Source organism: Lepidochelys kempii, chromosome 6, assembly GCF_965140285.1.
Source record: "Lepidochelys kempii isolate rLepKem1 chromosome 6, rLepKem1.hap1, whole genome shotgun sequence".
Taxonomy (NCBI): domain Eukaryota; kingdom Metazoa; phylum Chordata; order Testudines; family Cheloniidae; genus Lepidochelys; species Lepidochelys kempii.
Genome location: NC_136385.1, coordinates 104,850,899 through 104,878,807, shown reverse-complemented (window position 1 = coordinate 104,878,807; position 27,909 = coordinate 104,850,899). Strand labels below are relative to the sequence as shown.

The 27,909-nt window shown below is 44.4% G+C and overlaps 1 protein-coding gene across 9 annotated transcripts in view; it reads right to left on the bottom strand.

Annotated features, from left to right (window-relative positions):
- The window catches only part of UNC79 (unc-79 subunit of NALCN channel complex), a 161,997-nt gene that overhangs the window by 123,075 nt on the left and 11,013 nt on the right, over positions 1-27,909 (bottom strand). For 7 of the 9 annotated variants that reach the window (XM_073349519.2, XM_073349521.2, XM_073349522.2 and 4 more), the window contains exons 3-12: positions 26,463-26,767; positions 23,791-23,961; positions 19,629-19,721; positions 17,534-17,589; positions 16,283-16,412; positions 14,073-14,137; positions 8,315-8,403; positions 7,156-7,196; positions 1,595-1,623; positions 150-379 (exon numbers count right to left, since the gene is read on the bottom strand). In XM_073349519.2, coding sequence (XP_073205620.1) covers positions 150-379; positions 1,595-1,623; positions 7,156-7,196; positions 8,315-8,403; positions 14,073-14,137; positions 16,283-16,412; positions 17,534-17,589; positions 19,629-19,721; positions 23,791-23,961; positions 26,463-26,767 — 1,209 coding nt within the window. Of the gene's footprint in view, positions 1-149; positions 380-1,594; positions 1,624-7,155; positions 7,197-8,314; positions 8,404-14,072; positions 14,138-16,282; positions 16,413-17,533; positions 17,590-19,628; positions 19,722-23,790; positions 23,962-26,462; positions 26,768-27,909 lie in introns of those variants that run through there. The other 2 variants (XM_073349523.2, XM_073349526.2) reach the window with 2 other exon arrangements.

Genomic DNA, 27,909 nt, shown 5'->3' with positions numbered 1-27,909 from the left:
GGATTCTCATCTTTGCTACACCAGGATGATTTCAGTGCAGTCACTCTAGTCTCTAGTTTACGCTGGTGAAACTAGGATCACAACCTGGCCCTGGGATTTGCAAGTACAAGTGTGAGGGTCAGGATCTGTGTGTTTGTTTGCCTCATTACCTGATCACAGCTTCCACAGTACAAACTAGTTCCTCCGCCCCACACTCCCGCGTATTGATTGGGGGAGGAGATGTCTGATAGAGGTGGGTCTCTGCTGCTGCCCCAACTTCACTGCTGTGATGGTTTGAATGGCATCTTTTGCAGTAGCGCACCGGCCTGTTTCCATGACGGCCACAGCAGCCTGCTGAGAAACAGGTGACGACAGCCCTTCTGACATGTGAGCTACAGTTCTGGAAACAAACAGATTTTATCATGCCACATGTGGCAGTAAGTGGAACTGAAAACGAGAATGAAAATCAACATAACAGAGCTAGCTAATATGTTGGCATTTTTTAAAATTCACTAGCGATGGGTCCAAAACATCCCCGGAGCCAAGCATTACTAAACTTCAAGCAAAGATACATGTAGACCTAGACTTGAATGTCATGGATAGTCTCCTTTCTCTGGAATGGGCCAAATCAACGCCTCAGCCAACAACCTCAACTTTCTGGCTTGGGCCAATCTCTAAAGGTAATAATAGCATCTCATTTTCAGTTCACCTGTACCCAATTTATTTCTAAGTCCACCCATCCGATTCAGAGCAGTGTGATTCTCAGAAGCAAACTAGAAATACAGCAAGGAAAAGGAGTTCACTTTGTTGAATATTTAATACTTGTGTCCTGCAAAATTCTCTCACTCCCTAATTATAACTCAGAATTTTTGAAAGTTACACATAACAGGGCCAGATCCTTAGCTGGTTTAATTCCATGTAGCTTCATTGATTTCAGTGGAGATATGCCAATTTACACCAACTCATTAGGGGTAACTTTCAAAATTTCTGAAATATAAACTGACTTCCACTGAGCTATGCCAATCTATACCAGCTGAGATTTTGGCTCGATGTATAAGCTTTCTCTAGCACGAGACCTTGAACATGTCTATCCATACTTATTAAATTATTATTAAGAAAATTTTGCTAGTATGTTTTGCAAGCAGATTGGTTTCTCAGTACTCTGTGTAGGGTCCGATACTGAAGACTGAGTTGGTCTTTACTTAAGCAAAAAATCCACTGACTATAATGGGAGTTGTGCCTAATAAGGACTAATTCAGTACTTCAGTATTGTGGCCCAGAATACATAAAATGCTTGGATTTTAAATTAGTAGTTCATACTCTCCTCTTTATAAGTAGTATTATACACAGACTGGTAAAATCAATTGCACAATAAGACTGCTTTGTTAAGCTATCATTTTAATGGAAACACCTCAAAATCAAAAGTCAAATGGCAGCAATTCTGAGCCAAAACAAATCTCACTGATAAATCACCTTCATTTCCCCTTAACAAATGTGGCAATGGATACATAATGAAAAAACTTCAGATGGCAAAAAATATACCACACAGTAATGGGATGAAGTTACGCACAAACACACCAAATCATGCCCCATCACAGAAACAACTTAGTCTTACCTTCTTCTGACATATAGCAGAAATTTCAGCTGTAAGGGGAAGGTATATAAAATATCAACACAGTACTAACACTTTTCTCCTTTACCACGGCAACCATGGGAGAAACAAGTTTGTAAAAAAAGAGCCTCCAGGGTTTGACTTGACTTTCTAAACATTATCCTTTTCCTCCAGCTATATGGTAGGTTTCCCTACTTGTATCTGAAACACATCAGATAATTGATGTCAACTGTACCCAGCCAATGTGTTGAATTCTAGTGAAAATTCCAGTGAAATTAATGGAAGCTTTGTCTGCCAAGGGACTGCAAAGTCAGGGCCTGTAATTTGAAGGAAAGTTCTTCATAATACTCCAACGAGAGACTGCTGAATTGGAATTAATTTGCAAACTGGACACCATTAAAGTAGGCTTGAAAAAAGATTGGGAGTGGATGTGTCACAAAGTAAAACTATTTCCCCGTGTTTTTTTCCCCCTCTACTGTTCCTCACACGTTCTTGTCAACTGCTGGAAATGGCCCACCTTGATTATCACTACAAAAGCGTTTTGGTTTTTTTTAAATTTTTTCTCCTGCTGGTAATAGCTCACCTTACCTGATCACTCTCATTAGTGTGTTTGGTAACATCCATTGTTTCATGTTCTCTGTGTATATAAAATCCCCCTACTGTATTTTCCACTGCATGCATCCGATGAAGTGAGCTGTAGCTCAAGAAAGCTTACGCTCAAATAAATTTGTTAGTCTCTAAAAGTGCCGCAAGTACTCCTTTTCTTTTTATAATTACATTCACTTTCTATACTAGCAGAATTTAAATCGGTGCCTCTTTCTCTCAACCAGCAAATCATAACAAACACCTGGGTACAAGGGCTGATAAAATGCAGACCACTGAAATCTAAATGTGAGCCACAACGGCCTTTCTCTCCTGCATGGATGTGTCATCCCACACAGACTACATGTCACCGAATGCAATACTTCAGCCCCAATGCCAGGCTGCTTGGGTCAAGTTAGGTCGCTGCATGCTGTAAACTATAGGGTATGCAAGAGAGATGCAAGCTGGTAGGTCCTGAAGTAGGCAAAGCAAGGAATGCTCATGCATGCCAACTCTTGTGAACTGATGGCAAGAGTTGCAATTTCTGAGTAAAATTAAGCCTCACTCATGGTTTTGCAAGAGAACTCTCAAAGTCAGGGAGTTGATGAGTCATTACACTAACTAAAAAGAAAAGGAGTACTAGTGGCACCTTAGAGACTAACCAATTTATTTGAGCATAAGCTTTTGTGAGCTACAGCTCACTTCATCAGATGCATTCAGTGGAAAAAAACTAAAAACTATTTCCCCATGCTAATTTTCCCCCTACTGTTACTCATACCTTCTTGTCAATTGTTTGAAATGGGCCATCCTGATTATCACAACAGTTTTTTTTAATCCTGCTGATAATAGCCCACCTTAATCGATTAGTCTCGTTAAGAGTTGGTATGGCAACCCCCATTTTTTCATGTTCTCTGTATATATATCTTCCTACTGTATTTTCCACTGCATGCACCCGATGAAGTGGGTTTTAGCCCTCGAAAGCTTATGCTCAAATAAATGTGTTCGTCTCTAAGGTGCCACAAGTCCTCCTGTTCTTTCTGTTGATACAGACTAACATGGCTACCACTCTGAAACAGGATTTTTTTTTCCTCAGCCATGGCACAAATCATGTGTTTCCAGTTAAACAGGAGATACCCCATCCTAAACAAAGGAAGGTGTTTTCTCCATAGGGCAGTTTATTCCAAAGTACTTTGAAAGACAATGAGAATTCATTTAAATATCAGGTAAGCAGAGCTATCAAATTAACAAGAGACAGCTGGCTGGCTACACCCCAGCAGGGGAGAGAAAGTTCATCTGATAGAAGGGGAGGAGGGCCAAACCTCAAATAAGCATGAACTGAAAAAAATCCTGACATCTGAGAGTTCTAAAAGCGAGGCTTAATTTTAAATCCTGTCAGCCGCCCCCAGGCATGGCCAGGGCTCCAGCTGTCAGCCCTGGGCTGCTGGTGCCCTGCCAGAAGTGGAAGAGGGGACCCCACTGCAGCCCCCCAGGTCTGGGGAGGGTGAAGAACCTTAAGAAGCAGAGGTGAGGCTGCCGGAGGGGGGGCTGAAGTGAGGAGGGTGAGGGCTGATGGTGGGTTCTGAGCAGATGGGGTGAGTGCTGGGAGGGTGAACTGAGGGTAGTCAAGGTGGATGGGGTAGGGGGCTGAACTTGAAGGGGAAAGGAGTCCAGGAGAGCTGGCTGTATTTCAAGGAATCACTGTTGAGGTTACAGGGACAAACCATCCCGATGAGTCGAAAGAATAGTAAATATGGCAGGCGACCAGCTTAGCTTAATGGTGAAATCCTAGCGGATCTTAAACATAAAAAAGAAGCTTACAAGAAGTGGAAGGTTGGACATATGACCAGGGAAGAGTATATAAATATTGCTCGGGCATGTAGGAATGTTATCAGGAGGGCCAAATCGCACCTGGAGCTGCAGCTAGCCAGAGATGTCAAGAGTAACAAGAAGGGTTTCTTCAGGTATGTTGGCAACAAGAAGAAAGCCAAGGAATGTGTGGGCCCCTTACTGAATGAGGGAGGCAACCTAGTGACAGAGGATGTGGAAAAAGCTAATGTACTCAATGCTTTTTTTGCCTCTGTTTTCACTAACAAGGTCAGCTCCCAGACTGCTGCGCTGGGCATCACAAAATGCGGAAGAGATGGCCAGCCCTCTGTGGAGATAGAGGCGGTTAGGGACTATTTAGAAAAGCTGGACGTGCACAAGTCCATGGGGCCGGACGAGTTGCATCCGAGAGTGCTGAAGGAATTGGCGGCTGTGATTGCAGAGCCACTGGCATTATCTTTGAAAACTCGTGGCGAACCGGGGAAGTCCCGGATGACTGGAAAAAGGCTAATGTAGTGCCAATCTTTAAAAAAGGGAAGAAGGAAGATCCTGGGAACTACAGGCCAGTCAGCCTCACCTCAGTCCCCGGAAAAATCATGGAGCACGTCCTCAAAGAATCAATCCTGAAGCACTTGCATGAGAGGAAAGTGATCAGGAACAGCCAGCATGGATTCACCAAGGGAAGGTCATGCCTGACTAATCTAATCGCCTTTTATGATGAGATTACTGGTTCTGTGGATGAAGGGAAAGCAGTGGATGTATTGTTTCTTGACTTTAGCAAAGCTTTTGACACGGTCTCCCATAGTATTCTTGTCAGCAAGTTAAGGAAGTATGGGCTGGATGAATGCACTATAAGGTGGGTAGAAAGCTGGCTAAATTGTCGGGCTCAACGGGTAGTGATCAATGGCTCCATGTCTAGTTGGCAGCCGGTATCAAGTGGAGTGCCCCAAGGGTCGGTCCTGGGGCCGGTTTTATTCAATATCTTCATAAATGATCTGGAGGATGGTGTGGATTGCACTCTCAGCAAATTTGCGGATGATACTAAACTGGGAGGAGTGGTAGATACGCTGGAGGGGAGGGATAGGATACAGAAGGACCTAGACCAATTGGAAGATTGGGCCAAAAGGAATCTGATGAGGTTCAATAAGGATAAGTGCAGGGTCCTGCACTTAGGACGGAAGAACCCAATGCACAGCTACAGACTAGGGACCGAATGGCTAGGCAGCAGTTCTGCAGAAAAGGACCTAGGGGTGACAGTGGACGAGAAGCTGGATATGAGTCAGCAGTGTGCCCTTGTTGCCAAGAAGGCCAATGGCATTTTGGGATGTATAAGTAGGGGCATAGCGAGCAGATCGAGGGACGTGATCGTTCCCCTCTATTCGACATTGGTGAGGCCTCATCTGGAGTACTGTGTTCAGTTTTGGGCCCCACACTTCAAGAAGGATGTGGATAAATTGGAGAGAGTCCAGCGAAGGGCAACAAAAATGATTAGGGGACTGGAACACATGAGTTATGAGGAGAGGCTGAGGGAGCTGGGATTGTTTAGCCTGCAGAAGAGAAGAATGAGGGGGGATTTGATAGCTGCTTTCAACTACCTGAAAGGGGGTTCCAAAGAGGATGGCTCTAGACTGTTCTCAATGGTAGCAGATGACAGAACGAGGAGTAATGGTCTCAAGTTGCAGTGGGGGAGGTTTAGATTGGATATTAGGAAAAACTTTTTCACTAAGAGGGTGGTGAAACACTGGAATGCGTTACCTAGGGAGGTGGTAGAATCTCCTTCCTTAGAGGTTTTTAAGGTCCGGCTTGACAAAGCCCTGGCTGGGATGATTTAACTGGGAATTGGTCCTGCTTCGAGCAGGGGGTTGGACTAGATGACCTTCTGGGGTCCCTTCCAACCCTGATATTCTATGATTCTATGAACTGCTGGGGTGGTGATGACGGGGGCTGGGAGATAAACTGAGGGGGGGGTGTTGAACTGAAGAGGTTTGGGTGGGGAGACACCTGATGGGGGACTGGGATACAGGATTAATTGCTGGGCAGGAGAAGGGCAGATGTGGGGGTGAGAGCTCCTGCAGCAGGGGCCAAAAATCACCTTATCCATTACATGTGGGAGAGTGGGCAACACTGTTACATGCACACCTCCTGGGAATGAACAAGGGGAGGTCAGAAATCAAGAGACTGGCCTAAAAAACACAATATAATCTTTTTTTTAAATGTTATGATTTTGGGGCCAATGATTTTTGGGATCTGACTCATGATTTTTGATCTCTTGAAGCTGGCAATACTGACTGCTGCACTGGAGAGAAGGGATCAAATGGCACCCACCCAGAGCCACCCTTCCCCCAGCATGCCTCTGCACCCAGAACTGTGCAGGGAGACCACTCCACACTGAAGGCATTGGAACCTAGGTAGTGACTCCCATCCCCTCACCATGTGGGCTTGGGAGAAGACAGAAAGAAGGCAGGAGCCAGCCAGAGACTGCAGCTGGTGGGAGCAGAAGCAGCCAAAGAAGGGTCCTTTGGATGTCTGAGCATTCAGAGAACTTTCTAGTTTTGTCTGGACCTTCTCTGCCCTGTGCTGACTGGCTGTTTGCTCCACCCCCTCCTCCTCCCTCTCCTTCACATTCTCTTCACCTAAGTTTCACTCCACCCCTGCACCTCTTCCCCTCTTGTCTCCTGCCCCACCCACACTTTCCCTTCCCTTTTCTTTCCATTTAGCTAATCCCCTCCTAAGTAAATCCACACACACCCCAAATGGCAGAATTAACATGTTTGCTGCCCTCACAGTGTTCATTCTGCTTGTGTTCTACCCCTTCCCTCAGCCTGTCTGTCAGTCTTGTCTATTTAGATTGGATGCTCTTCGGGGCAGGGACCATCTGCTAGTCTGTGTTTGTACAGCACCTAGCATAATGGGGCCTCACTCTTGGTTTGCCCTTCTGGGCTACCATAATAAACATGATTAATAACAATAATGACTAGCTAATGTTTGCACACTGCTCTGAAGATGCTAAGGAGCATTTAAGTGTAAACAATTATTATTTTCTAGGATTCGGTGTGGTCTTCTTGGATGTATAATACCTAAGATAACAGAGAAAAATAAACAAACTTATGATTGTAGAGTCACAATTACTTGTTATTCATCCTTAAAGTAAATCTTACCTTGTGGCAGGAGAACATCAACCAACCATTCACTGTGGTCCCTAAAATAATTCAAATATTTAATTAACATCCCTTTTTATTTTATTTTTGCACAAAAGAAACATCAGTGACCTACACTGTTCTGAAAAAGCTTTTCTGTAAATAGCACATAATAAATAGTGGGCTGTTTTAAATCAGTTCTCTTTGTTATGCCCTATTGATTGTAAATTATCACTGTGCTGATATCTGTCCATGTTCAAGGCTTTCAAATATTACTTTGAAGATATTAATTTAGCAATTTAGAAAACACAATGTGTTCTGTATATACTGAGATTAAAAACTGATGGTGAACAGTGTTAGACAAACATGAAAAAAGGAAAAGTACCTGTTCCATACACTGTATATCTGTTTAGAAGCCATGGCTGCAATTAAATTTGATTACTTTTCCCGGCAGCTTTAAATCAAGGATGACTTCAAAACCAAGATGACTTCTGTGAATTTAATTATTTTTCCCTGCAGCTGCTATGATACAGAGGTGTCTGTTAAACAAGGGCCAAAAATAAATATACACAGCTTCTGAACTAAGCAGAACTTCGTTCATTTGCACTAATGATTGGGAGACACATTGCAAATTAGTGGATTTTGTAAATTAACAAGTTTCCAAACAAAACTTAAAATGTGAGGATAATTCATGTCTGAATGTATTTCTGCATGTACTTCACAAGTGTGATCTAGTTTTAACTCCTTATGCAGCTGCTTCATGGTATGCATTAGAGAATGTTCTGAAGTACATTTTCCATAAAAGTAACGATGTCTCAGCAAGGGAGACCTCACTACAGTGCTCTTAATGGTGAGGAGAGACATTGTTCTTGTGCAAAAAGGGTGTGGATTCATAACTTAAAATCATAACATTCACAAATCTTACCTTTAAGACTCACTAACGTGAAAACTAAAAGCAAATGCTGTTCGCTTTGGGCCGGACTCTGCTACAATTACTCGTACCAGGTAGCACCTTACTTTACAGGTGGGTCCATTAACTTCAGTTGGATTATTTGTGGAGTAAGATTCTATTCAACATGATTGAGGGTGTTAGAATCTGGAGCTGTAAACTCATTGTATGCAGCTGTTTTTAACCAACTATTTGTGATCCTCGTTCATCTCTGAGTCTTAGTCTACCCACCCTGCAATCCTCTGGCTGCATTCTTCACACAGATAAAGCGGGGGTGGCTTATCACCCAGAGCCACAGACAAGGAAGGTTCTATGCACATCTGAAACACACAGGAAGAACAGAATGAACTTCTCTCTCCAAGAAAGTGCTCTGGTTTCATAACAATCCAAGGGACCAATGCTACAAGGTAATGAGCATCCACTGGCGTCAGTGCTTGTGGAGGGCATTTTTCCTCTTGCAGGAGGCACTCAGCACCTGCCAGTGTTGTGTCCCAAATGGTTTCCGCCAAAAACAAGCTCAAAACAGGGAACCAGTCTGTGTAAAAGGAGAGCAGTGTCAGTCCTGTTTTCTGCATTCTTGCTTTAAATGGGCCTATAGGAGTAACACAGGTGTGTCTTTGTTACATTACTATAACTAAACACATGTATTATATTTCATGGTCATTGCAGTGCTTTAAGGGCTTGGCTACACCTGTGAGTTAGAGCGCATTAAAGCAGCCCCGGGCGCCCTAGCTTACTACCCATCCACACTGGCAAGGCATGAAGAGCACTCTGACTCCATGGCAACAGTGCTGCTGGTACTCCACCTCAGTGAGAAGATTAACGCTTGTTGTGCCTTGGCTGAAACGCCTGGGCGTCAGTGTGAACGAGGTGTTGCATTACTGCGCTCTGATCAGCCTCTGGAAATGTCCCATAATCCCCTTAAGTCAAGTGGCCACTCTTGTCATTGTTTTGAACTCGCTGTAGGAATGCGGATATGCCCTTTGAAAGCTCCGTTTCTGACAGCCGACTGCTTATCTGCTCTGAGACAAAGCAACCATTACTGTGCAACGCTGTGTGTGAGAGAGGGAGACAGGGGGAAGGGGGGTCTGCTGCTGTCTGAAATTAGAAGACAGCATGCTGACATGCTCTCAGCCCCCCCAAAAACCCACTCTCTCTCCCCCCACAACACACTCCCTATCACACTCCACCCCACCCCACCCCCCATTTGAAAAGCATGTTGCAGTCACTTGCATGCTGGGATAACTACCACAATGCACTGCTCTCTGTGTCCACGCCAGTGCGCTTATAGCAGTCAGTGTGGACAGATTGTAGCGCTTTCCCTACTGTACTCTACGAAGGCTGGTTTAACTCAAAGCGCTCTACATCTGCAAGTGTAGCCGTGCCCTAAGAGGCAGAATCTCATACAGGAGAATTTGGCTCAATATTTTTAGGCCAAGCTAAGGTAGAATTCCAGATCTTTCAATCTCAGTGGTGTCACTTGTAACACCTATACACTGCAAGTATACACACAACATGGCTCTTGGCTATACAGCACATATGTGATAACAGAGATGGAACCCAGGGGCTCCGGCTCTCGAAATGCAGGCCTCTGCCACCAGAGCTAAAAGAATAACTCCCCTGTCTTGCACTAGCGGTGAGGCTTTTATCCCCTTTGTGGGTTAGCCATTAGATGGCAACATGATCACATATTTGAGCAGATGCATTACACTATTTAAGTACTTGGAAGCAGGACAGTCGTAGGTCTGGACATGGACACTGTGACAGGTTGATCTTTCCCTTACGGGTAGTGGTACCTAGAGGTCAGCCCACCCCAGTCACATGGCATGGTCCTGTGATGGGGTGTCCATCCCACACAAGGCCTGAAGGGGGTAAGGTGGACCAGTTAAGCGCCTAGACTGCACCTGAAGGAGGAATCAGGGAGCAAGCACCAATTAGGGACGAGGTTCAGAGGAACAGGAATGGTGGGGTGAGGGTGCTGTATAAAGCCCAGTAGCTGAGAGAAGAAGGGGGCAGCAGAGAATGAGGCTGCAGTCACTCTCAGGATGAGGGAAGGAAAGGTAGGAAGCAACCCAGGGATACAGTAGTAATGTTTAGGACTGTACAGACCTTGACTGTTTGCTTCAGGGTCCCTGGGCTGGAACCCAGTGTAGAGGGTGGGCCTGGGTTTCCCTACCAAACACTGTGGAAGTGGCACCATTAAGGGGCAGTGAAAGAGAAGACTGCCTGGGACAGTGGGTCCTAAGAGACTTTCCCCCTGGAATGGGAAAACTACAGTGATCTGGCCGGAGGGCCAAGCCTCAAAGCGGGAGCAGTTGAGTCCCAAGAGAACGAGATTGAGAGGGGGACAGAGCGCAACCATAGGAAGAAGCATCGGCCTGGCACAGCTAATCCCCAGATGTGGCCAGAAGGAGGCGCTCCAGTGGTGAGTAGACCATCCTTGTGACAGGCCCCCTTTAAGATTTTTTTTCGGGGGTGGTGGGGTGATATAGAAAGACCAAGAAGATACTGGGGACAGAGGAAATGGTCAAGGGAATAAGTAGTGTTTGGGAGGAATCACATTACTGTCTCTTTAAAGGCCCAGGACCAGGATCTTTGCAGAATGAGTGGGACAAGACTCCCCTCTCCCCCAGCCAATTGGGATGAGCTTTAAGAAGGGGACCATCTTATATGCTGCTTCCCCACTCCTAGCAAGGCCGATATCACTAGGAGAAGGCTCATGTGCTGGATGGGGAAAAGTGCCCAGCTGAAGGTGAAGCTGGCTAAGACCTGTAACTGGCCTAAATCACAACTCCCAGCTCCACAGACGAGAGCTGGGGGAACTCCTGTCCCGAGGAGCGAATTAACTACCTAAACAACAGCCCCAGGTCCTTGCAGGAGAGTTAGAAAGATTCCGGTTCAGTGCCAGATTAAAAAGAGTTTTGGGGCCCTGTGCACAACGGAAATTGGTGGTTCACCCCCCCCCCCCCCCGTCCTCATTAAACTAGAGCAGGTGATATACAAGATAATCACCGCTCTAGGCAAAACTTCATTTTGCTGCCCTGCTCCAACCCTCTATAGCAGAGGTTCTCAAGCAAGGAGGTGCACCTCCCTGGACTTTTGGGGGGAGGGGTGGAGGTACAGCAAGCCTTCTGCTGGTCCAGTGATTATTGTAAAAGTGGGGGGCTGAGCTCAGGTCACAGGACCACTCACTCCAGTATGACCCAGCTACCCTGTGGCATGACAGCGGTGGCTGGACCAAATTTGAGTATAATTGCAACCTGGCACACAGGGTCACAGCACCAATCAAGTGTGGGATTTGTGTGTGTCGGGGGGCGGGGGGTGTTGTTTTGTGTTCTGGTAGGCCCTGTGCAAGTTCACCAAGGGCACATTGGTTAATCTGGGCCCACTCCTGTCTGAAACAGGAACATGCTAATGGCTAGAATTACAGCCCCAGTTTCAAGAGGAAGGCTGGGGGGTCACTCTAGATGTGGGAAACCAGAAGGGAAACCAAAAGGACAGTTTGGAGTATAGCCCGGGGAGTGCCAGAGAGGCTGTAGAGCCACAGAGAACAGAGGTCTCTGTAACACAGCAGTGAGAAGCCACCCAGGAAACCAGACCCTCTGGAAGAGAGGACCACAAAATGTGAACTAGAGGAACAGTCTACAGGAGCAGTGTGTTAGGAAGCACACCAGGGAAACAGTAAAAGGTTGAAAGAAATTGACATCAACCACTTTATACAGGGTTCTTAGCCTGGAATCCAGAAAATGGCCAGGCCTAGGCTCCCCTACCAAACCCATCAGGAGGGTTTACTAAGGTCTTGAGCAAGTGGGCCACACTCAAAGAGCTCAATGACTGTATGCCCCTCATCTAAGGTGACTGGCCTGCTGAAGCACTGGACTCTTTAGCACCCTGAAAGGGGGAAAGGACTGCCAGCCATCCAGCCAGAGGGCTAGGGTTATGACAAAGGACCAATGAGCAGGCTAGATGGTGAGGGGGTCCATCAGAGTAGGATGCAAACTGAAGCAGCCTTGCTGTGTCACCCAGTTTCATCACAAGGGGGCAGTGAAGACAAAAGGCAATCACTAACAGACATCATAATATCACTTCTAAATGAAATTAAAAGTTTCTTAATCTAGCCAAGAGCTTGATCTTGCTGCGAATGACAGGGTATATTATTCTTTGGATGTAACTTCCATCCTCTCTCTATTAACAAGAGTTTGGGGCATGTATCGAAGAGAGAATAGGCCTCAGTTCATATATCTCTACATAGCTCTGATCTTCATTCTACAAAAAGTAGTTCAGATGAAAGTCCATTCGAGACTTCTAAGCATTAAGCATTTTCATGTACAAACCTTAGAACTGTAAATCTCACTAAGAGTTACTCTCCCCACTGAATGGCTGGAGTCTTCAGGTCACAATGCAACACCTACCTGTTATCTTTCTCTGGTGATGGGAGGACCTAACTGGGGGTGACTGGGAAGGGATGGATGAGGGGCTGGAGTTGGAATATGCTGGGTGGGAAATGTTGGGAGCTCTGAAGTCAAGTGTGAACATCTTTTTTTTGCAATTATAATATACTGGGAGCCTAGTTTGCTGGAAGGGAGAGATCTGTCAAGTGTCATTTTGATCAGTTTAATTGTTTTAATGTTTATACAGTGCCTGGAACATAGGTTAGGTCTATAAATAAATAAATAGCTTTACTACAGGCAGTGTGCACCAGACTTGGACTCAGTAAATGTGGATTCTATTCCTGACTCTCCTACTGCCCACTGAATGACCCTGGGGTCTGAATGACTTAACCTCTCTGTGATTCCTGTTTCCTGTAAAACGGGGATGATGCTATTATCTTCTTTCTAAAGCACTTTGGAGAATATAATAAGTAACATTTTTGAGAAAACATAACACTGGGGTAGCCAGAGACCACTCCAGAGATTTTCCATGTGGATAGTTGCCAACTTTTTAATCTCACAAAACTGAACACCCCTGCCCTGCCCCCTGCCCCGAAGCCCTGCCCCTTCTCTGAGGCCCTGCCACTGCTTGCTCCATCTCCCCTACCTCCGTCGCTCACCCTCACTCACTTTCACGGGGCTGGGGCAGGGGGTTGGGGTGCAGGAGGTGTGGGGTGCAGGCTCTGGAAGGGAGTTTGGGTGTGTGAGGGGACTTTGTTCTGGGGCAGAGGGTTGGGATGCGGGAGGAGTTGCACGGTCCTGGTGGCACTTACCATGGGTCCCAGGAAGCGGCCGCCAGGTCCCCTAGATACATGGGCAGCCGAGGCGGCTCTGTGCCCTGCCCTCACACCGGCAGGCAACGCCCCCACAGCTCCCATTGGTCTTGGTTCCTGGCCAATGGGAGCTGCAGAGCCGGCCCTTGGGGGAGCGAGGGGGGGCAGCACATCAAGCCTACCTGGCCGCCCATGCACCTAGGGACTGCAGGGACCTGGTGGCTGCTTCTAGGAGTTGCGCAGAGCTAGGGCAGGCAGGGAGTCTGCCTTAGCCCTGGGCCCCTGCTGTGCCGCCGACCGGACTTTTAACATCCCGGTTGGCGATGCCAACATCCCAATTGGTCAAAAACAGGACACTTGGCAACCCTATATGTGGCCCGCAACCATCCTTATATTTAATATGGGGACATAGCTCATGGAGGCTCCAGGATGAAATACTCCATCTTCATCCGAGCAGCCAGGCTACATAGGCCATCAAGATGTATTCTTAGGACCTTTAGTTTCCACAGGCCATGCTGCCATCTTAGTTCCTGTATCTGATCTTATGGAAGTCAATGGAAGTTTTGCAACTGACTTCAGTAGAAGGCAAAGCAGGCCATTAAAGATACGGGTAACTGCAAGCAATTTCCATGCCAAACTCAGCCCTTGGTTACATACAAGTCTTACCGACTTCAGTGTGTGACCAGAGACAAAATGGGGCCCTAGCTTCAACCCATGGGCTTACAGAAATTTTACAGTAAGGCCTTCAACTGGGCAAAGTTCTGGTCCTGTGGAAATGACTGTTACCTTCACGGCTGGTTTGTTAATTGCATTATGGCATTCAATGTGCTGGCAGTGGATGGGATTCCAGGCTGCAAAACCAAAACACAGCTGATTAACAAACAAATATTATTCATAGGTACCATTTATGCTAGTGCCCAGATGCCCCAATCTAGACTGGGCCTCATTGTGCTATCTGCATACAAATAAAGAGGAAGACATGACCCCTGCCCCAGGAAGCATACTAGTAACAACAACAATTTATAACATGCCTGTCTGGATTAGGAGGTGGACTGTATTCCCACACACAAGGGTATAAGGCAGGAGTAAGGAACCCTCCCCAGCAGCCCTTTCATTTCTTTCATGCTACCCAGACTTTGGATTAGTTTCTGACTACCTCCAGTGAGCATAGAGGAGTAGCCTGGAAATTGTGGCCCCCTAAAACACATTTCTTTCGCTGAGCTGTTCCGAGGCCAGCTCAGCAACACACTATCCCTTACTAAGGGCTGTGTCCTCAATGCTCAGATTTTGTCACACATTCCAGCCCTCTAGTCTAGGGAATTTGTGCCCTGCCTAGTGGGGAACCCCCTCTGATCAGCTGTCTTCCTCACTCGCCTACCTCCTGGGGCTGAGCAACCAATCAGAACTGCTACAGAAAAAGCACTCACCACCACCCCATACCAAACCAAAACTGTTCTGACAGGAGGGGAGGGGGAAGGAGGGAACTAAACAGACCACTGCTCAGGGCAACTCCATCCCATCCTCTGAGCAATGTGAGGGACAGGACAGCATGAGTGTTCTTCCGCAGCCCCTCGAGCTGCCCCCTGCTCACAACTGGAAAGGGGAGAGGGTACCCTGCTGCAGTCCCCCAGGCCTGAGAGTGGGGGGTGAGAACCCAGGAAGAGCAGAGAGGAAGCTGTGGGGCTGAACTGAGAGGAGTGGGGTCAGAATTAATTGCTGGCAGGGAACATGCAAATTTTGGGGCGAGAGCTCCTGTAATGGGAGCCAAAAATCACTTTACCCAATAAATGTGGAATCGTTTGCAACACTGTCATGCACACGCTGGGGATGGGCAGGAGCAGTTCAAAAACCAGAAGACAGACCAAAACCCACAGAATGGAATATTTTAATTTTAGAAAGCCTATGATTTTTGGGGACAATCTCATGATTTGTTGGGGTCCAAATCTTATTTTTGCTCTCTTGAGGGTGACAATACTGTGGCCCAGACACACAATCTAGCACTAAATGAGCCGCACAACAATTTAAAATATAATAATACAATGAACAAGATCAGAAACCAGCAATATACAAAGCAGAGCAACGTTTAAATCCCAATAATCTGACTTCATTAAAAAGGGGAAGGGAATGCTACATAGGAGGTGACAGAAATCAAATATTAGAGGTGTATTCCAGGGGCATAATTTGGATTCAGATCCAAGTTCACATTCTGAATGTCCCAAAGTTCAGGGTTATCTGAGTGTGGGGTTCTGGTGCCAGCCCAACTGTACTCCAAATGGAAAAAAAATCCAAAAGGACAACACAATACAGTATTGAAAATATGATTCTTCAAAGCAGAGAGATGGGGTTAAGGCCAACAAGCAGCAAAAGGAAGTTCCCCACCTTAAGAACCACCCCAGCAGAAGCACAATCCCCTACCAATATAAGATGCAAAAACTACACAGAGGAAGGTGAGCGTGAGACCTTGTGCCATCCACCTACTCAACTTCGTCTCTCTCTTCCTGCTTTCCCACATCCTTCTTTCCAGTCCTGGGAACTTTCCTACTGAGCTCTGTTTGCACCTGACTCCAGTGACAGTAATAGCTAGAAGAGGAGTCATAGCAACGGCAGCAGCTATAACAAATGAGGCATCACTAGCATCCAACTGACAGTAGAAAGGGACATGGAAGGGATTCCTTCTTGGACCTACAGGGTACATTTATATCCCGGTTCAGGACTTTTCACTGTAGGTTTATGGGGAGAGGGTTATCCAGTTAGTGTTGGGACTGACACACTGTATTTATTGGATCTGATCCAGCTTCTACTACCCATAACTACTACCAATTATCATCACCTTTTGAAAGCACACTGAAATAGACATTGCTTATACTTAATATATCTACCTATAGAATATTGTAGTTAGGATCACTCTGACAAGAGTTAACAGCTAACACTAGTACACACCAGACCACCTCATTTATTGTATTTATTTGGGTTTATACAAACATTTTTGCACTTACCTGTGTACTGCAGTCCTCTGTACTCACTTATTGCCCCTGGCGGTTTTAAATTGGGCCAATAGTGGAATAGCATTTGTACTGCTGGAGGTTTTACTTGAGAAGGACCATAAGCTATTACATACAGCAAGTCCTAAGGAAAAACATGTGTAGCTGTTTAGTTTGCATGGTGACAAAACACTACTCATTTCATAACATTACTTGATGTATGTTTTCAAATGTGCATACACGCATAAAGATTGTACACATTTTACACCCTGCCCACCACCTTTTGCAAACTCTTTGGGGGAGATTAGATGGCAACTCTACTGGTGTTGCGGTTCAGTGATGAGACAGAACACAGCTTTATGCAAGCAAACAGGCTGGTCAGCGGAGATGGGCTGTTCTGCCCCCCCGCCTTCCACCTTCTCCTTTTTTTATATTTCTCCCCCTAAGCATTACACACTGCTACACAAAGGAATGTATGACGTTGATTCATATGCTTAGTTACCATCCTCTATCTACTACAATCCTGGTTCTCAGGCCTTGAGCCCAGGCTAAAAAAGCCTCCCACAGTTGCTGTCCAAACAATCAAGTTCTCAGGGTTCATATCTAGCCCTTGTCCTTGGAAAGAGCAATGTGTGCATTGGTTCTAGGAAACAGTCAGGGTGTGCCCCGCCTGCTTCCAGGTGGAATAGCTAGACATTAACCCTTCATACTGGTGTGTTTGTAAAGCACCTAGCATAATGAGTATGTGATTTTGACTGGGGCCTCCAGCTGCTACCACAATGCACATCATATATAATAACTTCAAACAAGTTAAGCCTTCTGTCTAGATACAGACCAAAAAGGTGGAGTTTGAATCCATAACTGGATTCAGATTTGGTTCAGGCTAAGGATAAGAATCCAGACTTGAGGTTGAATAGGGACTAAATTACCTCTGGCCTCAATGATACTACGCACAAACCGTCCTCATAAAAATTCAGTCCAATATGAACTAGTAAGATCTCTTGCTCTTACAAGATTTTTCCCAACTTGAGCCACATTTAAGCAGGATTCAGAAAACGGGCCCTGATCTGAAGAGATGGAACAGCATCTGTAAATTCCAATTCTGAGCAACCAACAGCTGCTTACCCCAAATTCAGCAAGAGGATCACATACGGAGATCACGACTTCTGACTTTCTGGCTCAAAGTGACTACAGTTTTCAAACCAGCTGGTTTTCATTATTGTAAACAACATTGTCTATGTAAGGTATATTTGGTCACAAACTTACTTTCCATACTTCTTGCTTATATTTCATGAGGCATTCCAGTAACTGACAATGATACACTGAGAGAGAAAAGACCATATAAGCATGACACTGAAATGGAAACTCAAGTTCAAGAAATGGCTTGTGTCCCATTTAGTTTAGTTTATTGAATCTACATTCTGTTTAATTCAGTGTTTATAAAGTGAACAATTTGCTAAAGGCTCATCATCCTGGGGTTAGAGTAGATAATTGAGCGTCCGAAATTAAATGTCAGTAGTTTGTTGATGCTGAGGAATGCAGTAAATGATGAGAATTACTAGTGTACCGAATTTTGGCACTTACTCTTTACACAGAGATGGAGTAGTTCCCCTTGCCTCCATCTGATTTATCTGCCTATTCACTTAGACCTTGTTTTTATGGCGGTATGTGAATATATAATGCCAAATTCAGCTCTGGTGTAACAGTGTTGTGGCTAGAGCAGGGATCTGGGAGTCAAAAAGCAAAATACTTCATACAAAAATCTCATTCATATTTAAAATTTGTCATATAAATAGCTTATTTCTAGGTTGTGGCCTACTTTTATTCAGCTTTGGTTAATTAGGTTTGTATTGTGGGAGACTTCTTCACATGCTCATGGTACAGATGGCCCAGTGCATTTCAATATCTACACAACTTTATAAATAAATAGAATAGGAGAGAGTTGTTTATGGCAAAGAGAGTCAATTCCTATGGGTCGAATGTTGTCTTCACTTGACAGTAGTGTGACCTCACTGACTTCACTGGGGCTGCGCCAATGTTAGAGAGAGCAGATTTTGTCTTCAAGTGCTTTTTAATTACAATTAAATTAATTACAGTTTATTTTGGAGCCTGTAGACAGCTGTCTTGCTAAAAAAGTGACAACAATTGTGATTCTAGCAGTATAAGAGTCCAGTATATGAGACAATAAAACAGATTCTATCTACCTGATAGTGGTTAGTAATTCCCTGTTCCCACCCAATGGGAGCTACGGGGGGCGGTGCCTGGAGGCGCACCCAGGGCAACACACAGACCCCTGTGCCTCCCTTCCCCCAGGTTCCAGGCGCTTGCCGGAGCGGCGCGGGGGCAGGGCAGGCAGGCAGCCTGCCCTGTCCCCATTGCACGCCAGGCTGGAGCCCACCCCCCTAACCCCTCCTGCAGCCAAATCTCCTGCCGCACTCCAAACCCCTCCTGCACCCCAACCCCCTGCTGCACCCCAACCCCCTGCCCTGAGCCCCATGCCGCACCCCGCACGGGAATGGGGGCAGGGAAGGGGTGGGAAGAGGCGGGGCCTCATGGAAGGGGTGGAGTGGGGGCGGGGTGCCAGTGATGCGGCCCCTGGGCCAATGTACTAATCCTCATGTGGCCCTCGTGATCATTTGAGTTTGAGACCCCTGTGTTAGAATGTTCCATTTTCTGGTGTTAAGCTAAAATAAGCAGGACTGCTTTAAAGTCTCAATTTCAAAATATTTCCATCGATAATAATCGAAATTTACAGATAGAGAGAGTAAGAAGAATGCTGCTTGAGAACTTATTAGGGTTGGATTTAAGAATATTTACTTTGTATGTTTTGACATGTGGTGACAATTTGTGTTTTAATTGTTATAAAGCTGTAGCTTTTTTCAGTCTCAACATCTACTGTCACTGAATATTTATTGTCTGATTCCTGACCCTGTTCTCTGACCCCCCCCCCATACCCACAACTGTGAACATTTAAATCAACAGAAATTAATAAAATATGCTTAAAACACATAATTTTGTACATCTGTGAAAATTTAATTTGATAAAAATAGAAAAAAATGCTTACAAATAACCGACATTATCTATCAAAATTGTAAACAAATAAAATAAATAAGGAATCTGGACAAGCCTAGTTATCTGGAACATTGCTGCTTCAAATACCAGTCTCAGAAATGGCAAGTTTTAACTGAAAGGATTATTTTTAAATCCCATTTTGCAATACCAGCATGGAGAGGAAGAGCATTTCCAATTGTCTGAACTTCCAGTGAGCTGAGTTCTCAAACACTCTCTTTGACGTAATATTTCATGACTCATACCCTTGACAGAGAGATACAAACAATGGTGCATATTTATTTATACATACCAGGATTTGACGTGTACTGCATTGCAATCATTAGCATTGAAGATGCAGACAGAGTGACGTGTGCAGGCACTCCTTCTCTCCTCGAAGATCCCACTTAAAGGGAAGCAAAAAATATCTCCTAGCGTACAGCAAGAAAAATTAGAAAACAACTGCACCCAGTTTAGATTTTGACTGACGCAAATAAAATGCATAGGGCTGCATGTATTTTTTAAAAAAAAAAAAAAAAACGTGATGGGGTAAAAGCTCTCTGATGGCAAAAGAAAGACTATTGTAGATGTGGTGTTTGCTCACAGGGTTTTAGCCCAGTTCCCCTGAATAGCAAGGTTTCTGTCTGACAGCTGTGCTAGCAAAACCCTGCTCCAGAACCGTGGTTCTCAAATTTTTCAGTCTACAACCCACAAAATGGCCAAAATATCAGCTTACAACACACCATAGCCTACAGTCTTTTGCTGTTAGGATTTAGGTCCTTGTGGGAAACAATGGGAAGCTTGGGGAGCTACTGAGTGGGGCAACAGGGACAATGAGAGGAATGGTGTTGAGGAATGGTGGGTGGGGCTGGAGTGGAATAGCGTGCTGGCTATTGTTGGTCTATAGCAGGGGTCAGCAACCTTTTAGAAGTGGTGTGCCAAGTCTTCATTTATTCACTTTTATTTAAGGTTTCACATGTCAATAATACATTTTAACGTTTTTTAGAAGGAGGGATCTGGGGCAAAAATTGGGGATTTGTCCTACTTTGAGCAGGGGGTTGGACTTAGATGATCTCCTGAGGTCCCTTCCAGCCCTGATATTCTATGACTGAAAGTCTCTCTCTCTAAGTCTATATACTATATAACTAAACTATTGTTGTATGTAAACAAGGTTTTCAAAATGTTTAAGAAGCTTCATTTAAAATTAAATTAAAATGCTGATCTTACGCCGCCGGCCCGCTCAGCCTGTTGCTGGCAGTGGGCTGAGCAGGGCCAGCGGCCGGGACCCCAGACTGGCAGTGGGCTGAGTGGCTCAGCCCGCTGCTGCTCAGCCCTCTGCCGGTCTGGGGTTCTGTCCGCCGGCGCCTGCCACCCAGGGTCCTGGCTGCCAGCCCCACTCAGCCCACTGCCGGTCTGGAGTCCCGGCCCTGTCCACATAGAGTAGGTACCTACCTTCTCCCTGGTTCTAGCCATTCTCTTCCTCTCTCTAATGCACTGAGATGAGGGTGGGAGTGTGCTGAGAACAGGGCTGGGGGTGAAGGAACAGGCTGGGGGTTGGGGTGCAGGGTCTGGCCAGGAGCTAGAATGAGGGAGGGGGCTCAGGGTAGGGGCAGGAGGTTTGGGTGTGGAGCACTTACCTGGGCAGCTCCCATTTGGTGCGAGGGGTGCAGGTGGGAATGTTGGGGGGCGGTGTGCAGGAGCTCCCGTTTGGTGCTCAGGGTGAGAGTGGGGATGTGGGGAGTGCAAGAGTCAGGGCATGTGGTGTGGGGGGGCTGGGGATGTGTGGGGGATGCCGGAGTCAGGGCTGGGGTTGTGGGCAGAGGGCTGGGTGTGTGTGAGGAGGGTTCAGGGCAGAGGGCTGGGGTGTGTGCTGGGGTTGTGGGGGTGCTCCCAGCCCCCTGCCCTGAGCAGCTCACAGCAGGGGGCTGGAGGGGATAGGCCCTGATTCCACTCCCTTCCCAAGGTCCCTGGAGCAATGAGCGCGCTGTGGCTCCGCTTTTACCTCTCCCGCTCCTGCTCCGTAGCAAGGGCCATCAGCTGATCAGCTGCAGAAAGGGAGAGGAGGAGGGGCACGAACCCTGCACACTGGGGGAAGAGGCGGCGGGAGTGGGAAGCCTGCCTGCCCTGCAAGAAGAGAGCGGTGGGCAGAAGGCGGAATAGAGCGGGCCGGGCCGGGCAGGATTTTTAGTGGCACGCTGCTGTCTGCCCGGGTCCAGCAGACAGCAGCATGCCATTAAAAATTGGCTCGCGTGCCATAGGTTGCTGCCCCCTGGTCTATAGCATAGATTTGTCCCTAGGCAACATAATTTTAAACACTATTTTCAAACTAAATCCCATTTCTCACTAGCTGGGATAACTATACTAGGACAGTGATACCAACAGCAGTGTTTAAATATGGGAGCTATGATTTTGATTGTAGGAGATAAGACTTAATAGACCCTAGCTGGAGCTTCTGCTGCTCTCCTAGTGGGCTGATCAGTGTTGAGCTAGTGGTCACCACCAGCTAGGATCCTGGGAAAGCCCTGAAGATTGAGGGTATTTATTGGACTGCCATCATTCATCTCTGGATATCAATGGCAGAAACAGAGTTACAAAGCAAAGGCTTGGTGGAGCCCATTGCTGGGGTTATGAGCTGCTTAAGCAAGTGGGGTTAGTGGAAGAGAGGCTGTGAAACAGTTCAGCAATGTGGTATAGATGGCCAGACCCACTGATCATAGCACTCATACAATGAATATAATTGATACCCCTGAATGTACACGCCACAAGTGTAATTACCTCTGATTTAATTACTGCTCTGCTGGAACTATTCTCTGCCAAGTCAGTATCCCAGTAATTACATGCCGCTCAAAACAATCCCCAAATTATTATGGCATGATCTGTTTGTGAGAATTTATATTGCGAAATATGCATTCTCCCGCAGTTCTGACCTAGCATTTAAAATACAGTCTACAGAGAAAAGGTACCATGCGGTATTAGAAACAAAATATAGAGTTGGATTGATTTATACAGTGATTTGAGAAAGCTGTGTTAGAAAAAGGCAATTGGCTAACTATTGCTCTCAGTTACATATGTACAATATCTACTGGGGGGACTAGTATCCATTTAACTAAAGACAGAATTAGGCTTAATAGGTTGTTTTGGAGACTAGTTTCAGAGATTTGAGGAAATTCAGGATTGGAGGAGCACTCTATAGAAAGTTCTGCATTGGATGCATTTTTCAGACTAGCGTAATGGAGAGATAAAGCTTTAGTTCAAGATTCTTTAAAACCACAGTGAGACTATTGCATATTGATCTGTATTTCTATAGGATCTTCCATCCACAATATAAAAGAGCTTTAGAAAACATTATAGAATCAAGCCTCACAAGACCCTCATGATATAAGGAAGTATTATTATTCCCACTTTGCAAATGGGAAAACTGAGGTACAGAGCTGTTAATGGCCTGCCCAGGGTCACACAGCAAATCTGTGGGAGAGCCAGGAATAGTAGATAACAGACCTCCTCAGAGTTCTAGGCTTTAGGACACTAGACCATGCTTCTTCCCATATTCTGTAGATATTTGCTGTGCAAAACTCCCAGTACCATTAATGAAGCTCTGAATGCAGAAATAGTTCATACTGTTAGATAAAGGACTCGAATATCCTGGGACCAACATGGCTACACAACAACACTGCATACAGCAAAGGTCTATAGAGCTGATAACAAAGGGTTATGGTGCAACTTGACTCTTGTTATAGTCCCCAATCTCCAAATTTGTGAAATGTGAAAAAAGACATATAGAGTATTTACAGCAGCTACTGAAAGGTCAGCAAGCTTTTATCAGGTACATAGATGAGTGTTCAAAACACAGATAGTCAATACTGCTTTGAATCCAAAGCTTGCAGGGATTTTAACTTTATGCAGTAATTCAATATCTTTTCAAAGAAAAGCAGAAAATCAACTACCTATCAGATTACTTCCTGACAATTACAGTTAGAACAGATTCCATTGGCACCCATAGTTACTCAGTACAAAACAATAAGATAAATAGATAGAGCCAAATTCTGCCATTGGATGTCCATCAGTTATATTGACCGTAGTTGTTCATGTGCATTCCGATGCAAATGTTACACCTATTGCTGGTGCATCTGTATTTTCAGGACCATATTGTACATTTGCTCTGTATTCAGGACTCCCACTGCTGCCATTGGAAGCTCTCAGTGTAATAAGTACAATATATCACCTGAAGATGTTTTATTTCACCCCTGAAGTGAAAAGAAATAAGCTAGTAATACAGCATAGAAAGTAGACATTCTGTAGAACTACTTACTTCCTCTGGTAAGAGCAGCCACACTGAATTATTTTTTGTAGGCAAGCAAGTGGATTAATATGTAACCACATCCCCATGGTAAATAAAACATAACTATGGTCTAATGTTATTTCAAAACCCTATATACTTTCTGAAACGTAACATTATTAGAGTGAACTCCACTTACATATAGCCATAGGTAGAAAAGAGGTACTGAGATACTCTATAATATCCTTGTGCAGAAATGGTGGAAAGGTGGCTAATGTTGAAATCATTGTATAAGGCAAAGTACTCAGGATGTCATCATTGAGAAAAGGAAGCAAACATGTGGTTGTGTAAAAAATTGACTGTCCAAGATCTGTCAAAGAAAATTCAATAAACAGAGCATCATTATATTAGAAAAAAACATGATGTATTTTTTGGTTTATGGACTGTTTACAAAACTATCATAATAACTTACACTTAAATTGTGCCTGTCTCCCCAAAATTGTTTAGAAATTTAGTTGATATTTAAACAACACACAGGAATCACTTCACCCACCATTATAATGAATTTCCTTCTAGGGTGGAAGGAGGCAGCTGTTTAACAGCAAATAGCAACAGTTTAGAGGGAAATGAACTCTGTAAAACCAGCACAGGAGCATGGATGGGGGCGTGGGTTTAGGTAGGGAGAATGCCACTATCAATGTTAGAATTTGGCCAGGACATTGGTATATTAACCGACCTATTCTTGCAAAGAGTGCCGTAGAAGCTGTCATAACCACAGGAAAGCAGAACCTAAGTTTTAAATCTCATTCAAAGAGCAGCAAAGTGCCTCCAGAACACCAAACTGGGGCACTGGTTCTGTGCTGACTCAGAGGGAAGAATGCCACTGTATTTTCAACATGACAAGTGATTAAACTGTTGAATTCATTACCACAGTAAGTCATTGAGGCCAAGAACTCACCAAGATTTAAAAAGAGATTGGATATTTATATGGATATCAAGTATATTCAGAGTTATCATAATTAATTATACCCAAAATTGTGGAAGGGATATTAAACCTTGTGCTTCAGGGCTTAAGCCAATCTTTAGATATCAGGATCAGACCTGTGAGGAGGGAGGCAGATTCTCCCACATTTGCCTTCCTCTGAAGTATCTGGTGCCGGCCACTGCCAGAGACAGGATACTGGACTAGAGGTACCCTTGAGTCTGATCCAGTCTGGCACTTCCTATGTTCCTATGAATCACAAAAACCACCCCCTGCAGCACCTGGGTTTCTAGTCCAAGCTCTGTGACTAACTCACTATGTGTCCTTGGGCAAGTCACTTAGGCAGCCTGTACCTCTGTTTCCCCATCTGTAAACTGGGGATATTTATACCTACCTTTGTAAAGAGCTTAGAGATCTATGGCCGAAAAGCACGCTATAAGCTCTAACAATCGTTACTGTATTCCATTTTAGTGTTCCTCAAAGGTCCTCCATGCAAGGGCCAGATACTGCAGGACGCAGAGTGCCTCTCTCTTGCAATAAATGCTCAGCATCTTGCAGAAAAAGTATTAAGTACAAGGGTGGCCTAGCTTGTGAAATCTGACAGGATCAAAACACAAGTGGTCTGGCTGAAGGCACAACAGCATTGTTCTTACCCAACAGATCTAAGTTGTTCTGATAACTAAATTTTATTAAAGACATTACTAAGCTGAAGGAAGGAATAAATGACCAGTTTCCTTGCAAATTTTAATCCACTGTACATACATCATATCATCTCTTTCTACATCTCTACTGGGATCAAAATATGATATCAATCCCAAAGGAATTCTGAAAGCAACAGGGAACTCTTTCCTGTTAAATTAATTCATATACTTACCAAAACTTAGCAGCCTAGAGCACAGTTCTCTGCACCTCAGTGTACAAGTAACACCCACTGAAATCAAGATAGATACTGGTATCCTAAGATGGGGAGAACTGGGCCCCAGACTTTCAGTAAAGATAACCACAGTCTACAAAATTGAATACTGGAGGAGTTGACTAAGAACAATATAAATAGCAACATGTAACCAAAATCTAACAAATTTTGTGATGAGATGATTCAAAGCACTGTGCAAAAACCCCTATTTCTGTATATTCAGACTTACAATCCTTTCTTTTTACCCAGTTACATTTTAAACCAGTCTCTATTACATTGTTAAAATGTTGTTAAGATCTTTTATCAAATCCACTTCACATTTTACTCAGAGATGGGCCTGATCCTCACATCCCTGAGCAATAGTGGGCTCCAGAATCCAAACCCAAAGCCAGGTCCACAATTTGCAAATAGGCCCTGACTCTTCAATGGAGTCAAACCAAAAGGCCAGATAAAAATACTTCCATTTTTTGAATAGGTTCAAAATCTAGATCAGTTTAGGCCCATCTCTATTATTTTATTAAGGCCATGTCTACACTACAAAATATGTTGACCTAACTTACATCAGCAATTATTAAATCGCTTGTGTGCACGCACACTTGGGTCCTTGTGTCAGCAGTTCACCTCCTCACCAGGATCACTTGTATCGATTGAATTGTCAGTGTGGGGCATTGTGGGACATCCCCTGAAAGCCAGGAACAGTCAATTTAACCAACACAGCGTCTACACTGACACTGCGTCAACCTAATTACATTGACCGTGACTCTATGCCACTCAGAGAGGTGGTGTTACTAAATCGGCATAAAGAGGCGCTTACATCGGCAGGAGCCAAATTTATGTGTAGACACTTCCACAGCTAGGTTGACACAAGGAAGCTTACGTCAACATAACTGTGTAGCGTAGCCCAGGCCTTACATACCACACATGGATTCAGAGCACTGGATCTACGTGTACGGTAAGGATTCAAAGACCTGCTTACCATGCTGACCATGCTGTAGCAAAGGAACTAGATCCAGCAGAGTCACCAATGTCACGTAAAGTCCTTGATAGTCCAATGATGGGTAGTCTGATAACTGAGCATCACGACTTTGCTGGCCGCGTTCAGATGGAGCATCTCGCAGGACGCTGTAAAGGAGGGAGCGAGTAACAGTAGGGTTGATGGAACTGACCTGTGGTCTTAGAGATGGGGTGAGTGGGAATGGCACAGGAAAAAGACACATGGTCATGGGCACTGTCAAATTGGAGGCATCTTGATTCTCCTTCTTCCCTGTGCGGGACAAAATGCTGTTGGGGGGACAAAGAAAAAAAAGAGACAACAAAGACACAAAGAACAGCACATTACATTGAAATGACACTATAAAACAAATAATAAAACACCAGATATACCCCACATAAGATGCAATTTCTACCAATACCAGTATGTTGGCAAATCTAGCAACCATTCATTTCCATGCTTCAAGAGAGTAAAATTAAAAATTGCCATTTGTAAAAATTTTCATTGCATCTCATGTGTTATCTGGTTCATAAGGAGCAAAAATATAAAAATGCATGTTTCAGTGCCATACCCATGTTTCACAGTTAAGCAGAATTTGGGAATTGAGCTGCTTGCTATGAAAAGAATAGCTGTGTCCAAATAGCTGGAGAATTTGCTTCTGAGAAGGTTTGGGGGAAATATTTTTTCAATAACATTGTTTGAACCAAGGGAGTGAAAACTTGTAAAATATAGGTGTGGCACTTTCAGAAACATGTTTTAGCAAAGAATAAACATGTGGGTTTGTTAAGATAGTCTTAAAAATCACATGTTTATCGCATCAAAATAATGTCTGTATGTATTTTATGATACTGTTTCATGACATTCCGTCAGTATCATTTGAGATAATGAAGTTTAAACAGGCACATGGATTTAGAAATAATATAATATTTCTAAAATGTTAACTAAACTACATTTGGAGAAGCTATAAAATAATATATAGTAGATGATCTTTAGCATATGTTTGAGAGCTAATGATAATGGTTGTTTATGTGTGTTTCTAATTTTGCCCATATTTGGGGAGGAAACATTTTATTTTATGAATACAAACACTCTTTTGGTAAATAGGTACTTCCAAATCTAAGGGCTAAGCAAGCAATACCAGTTATAGAACTGCACATCAGACAGTGTGTTATCATACATTCCTGCTGCTACTTACGTTATTATTCAACAAAACTCACTACAAACTAAAGGAAAGATAATTTCAAAAATTAAAATAGTTTAGTGGGCATCAAAATAGAGACTAAAAATCAACCAGCTTGCTATGTCTTTTTAAAATTGTTATAAACACGTTAGTCCAATTGTTCTGAAATGATTAATAATTTTAAAAATAGAATAAATTGCTGCTTAAGCAACAAAGGTATATTTTGGCTAGCCTAACAGAAAATGAATATGC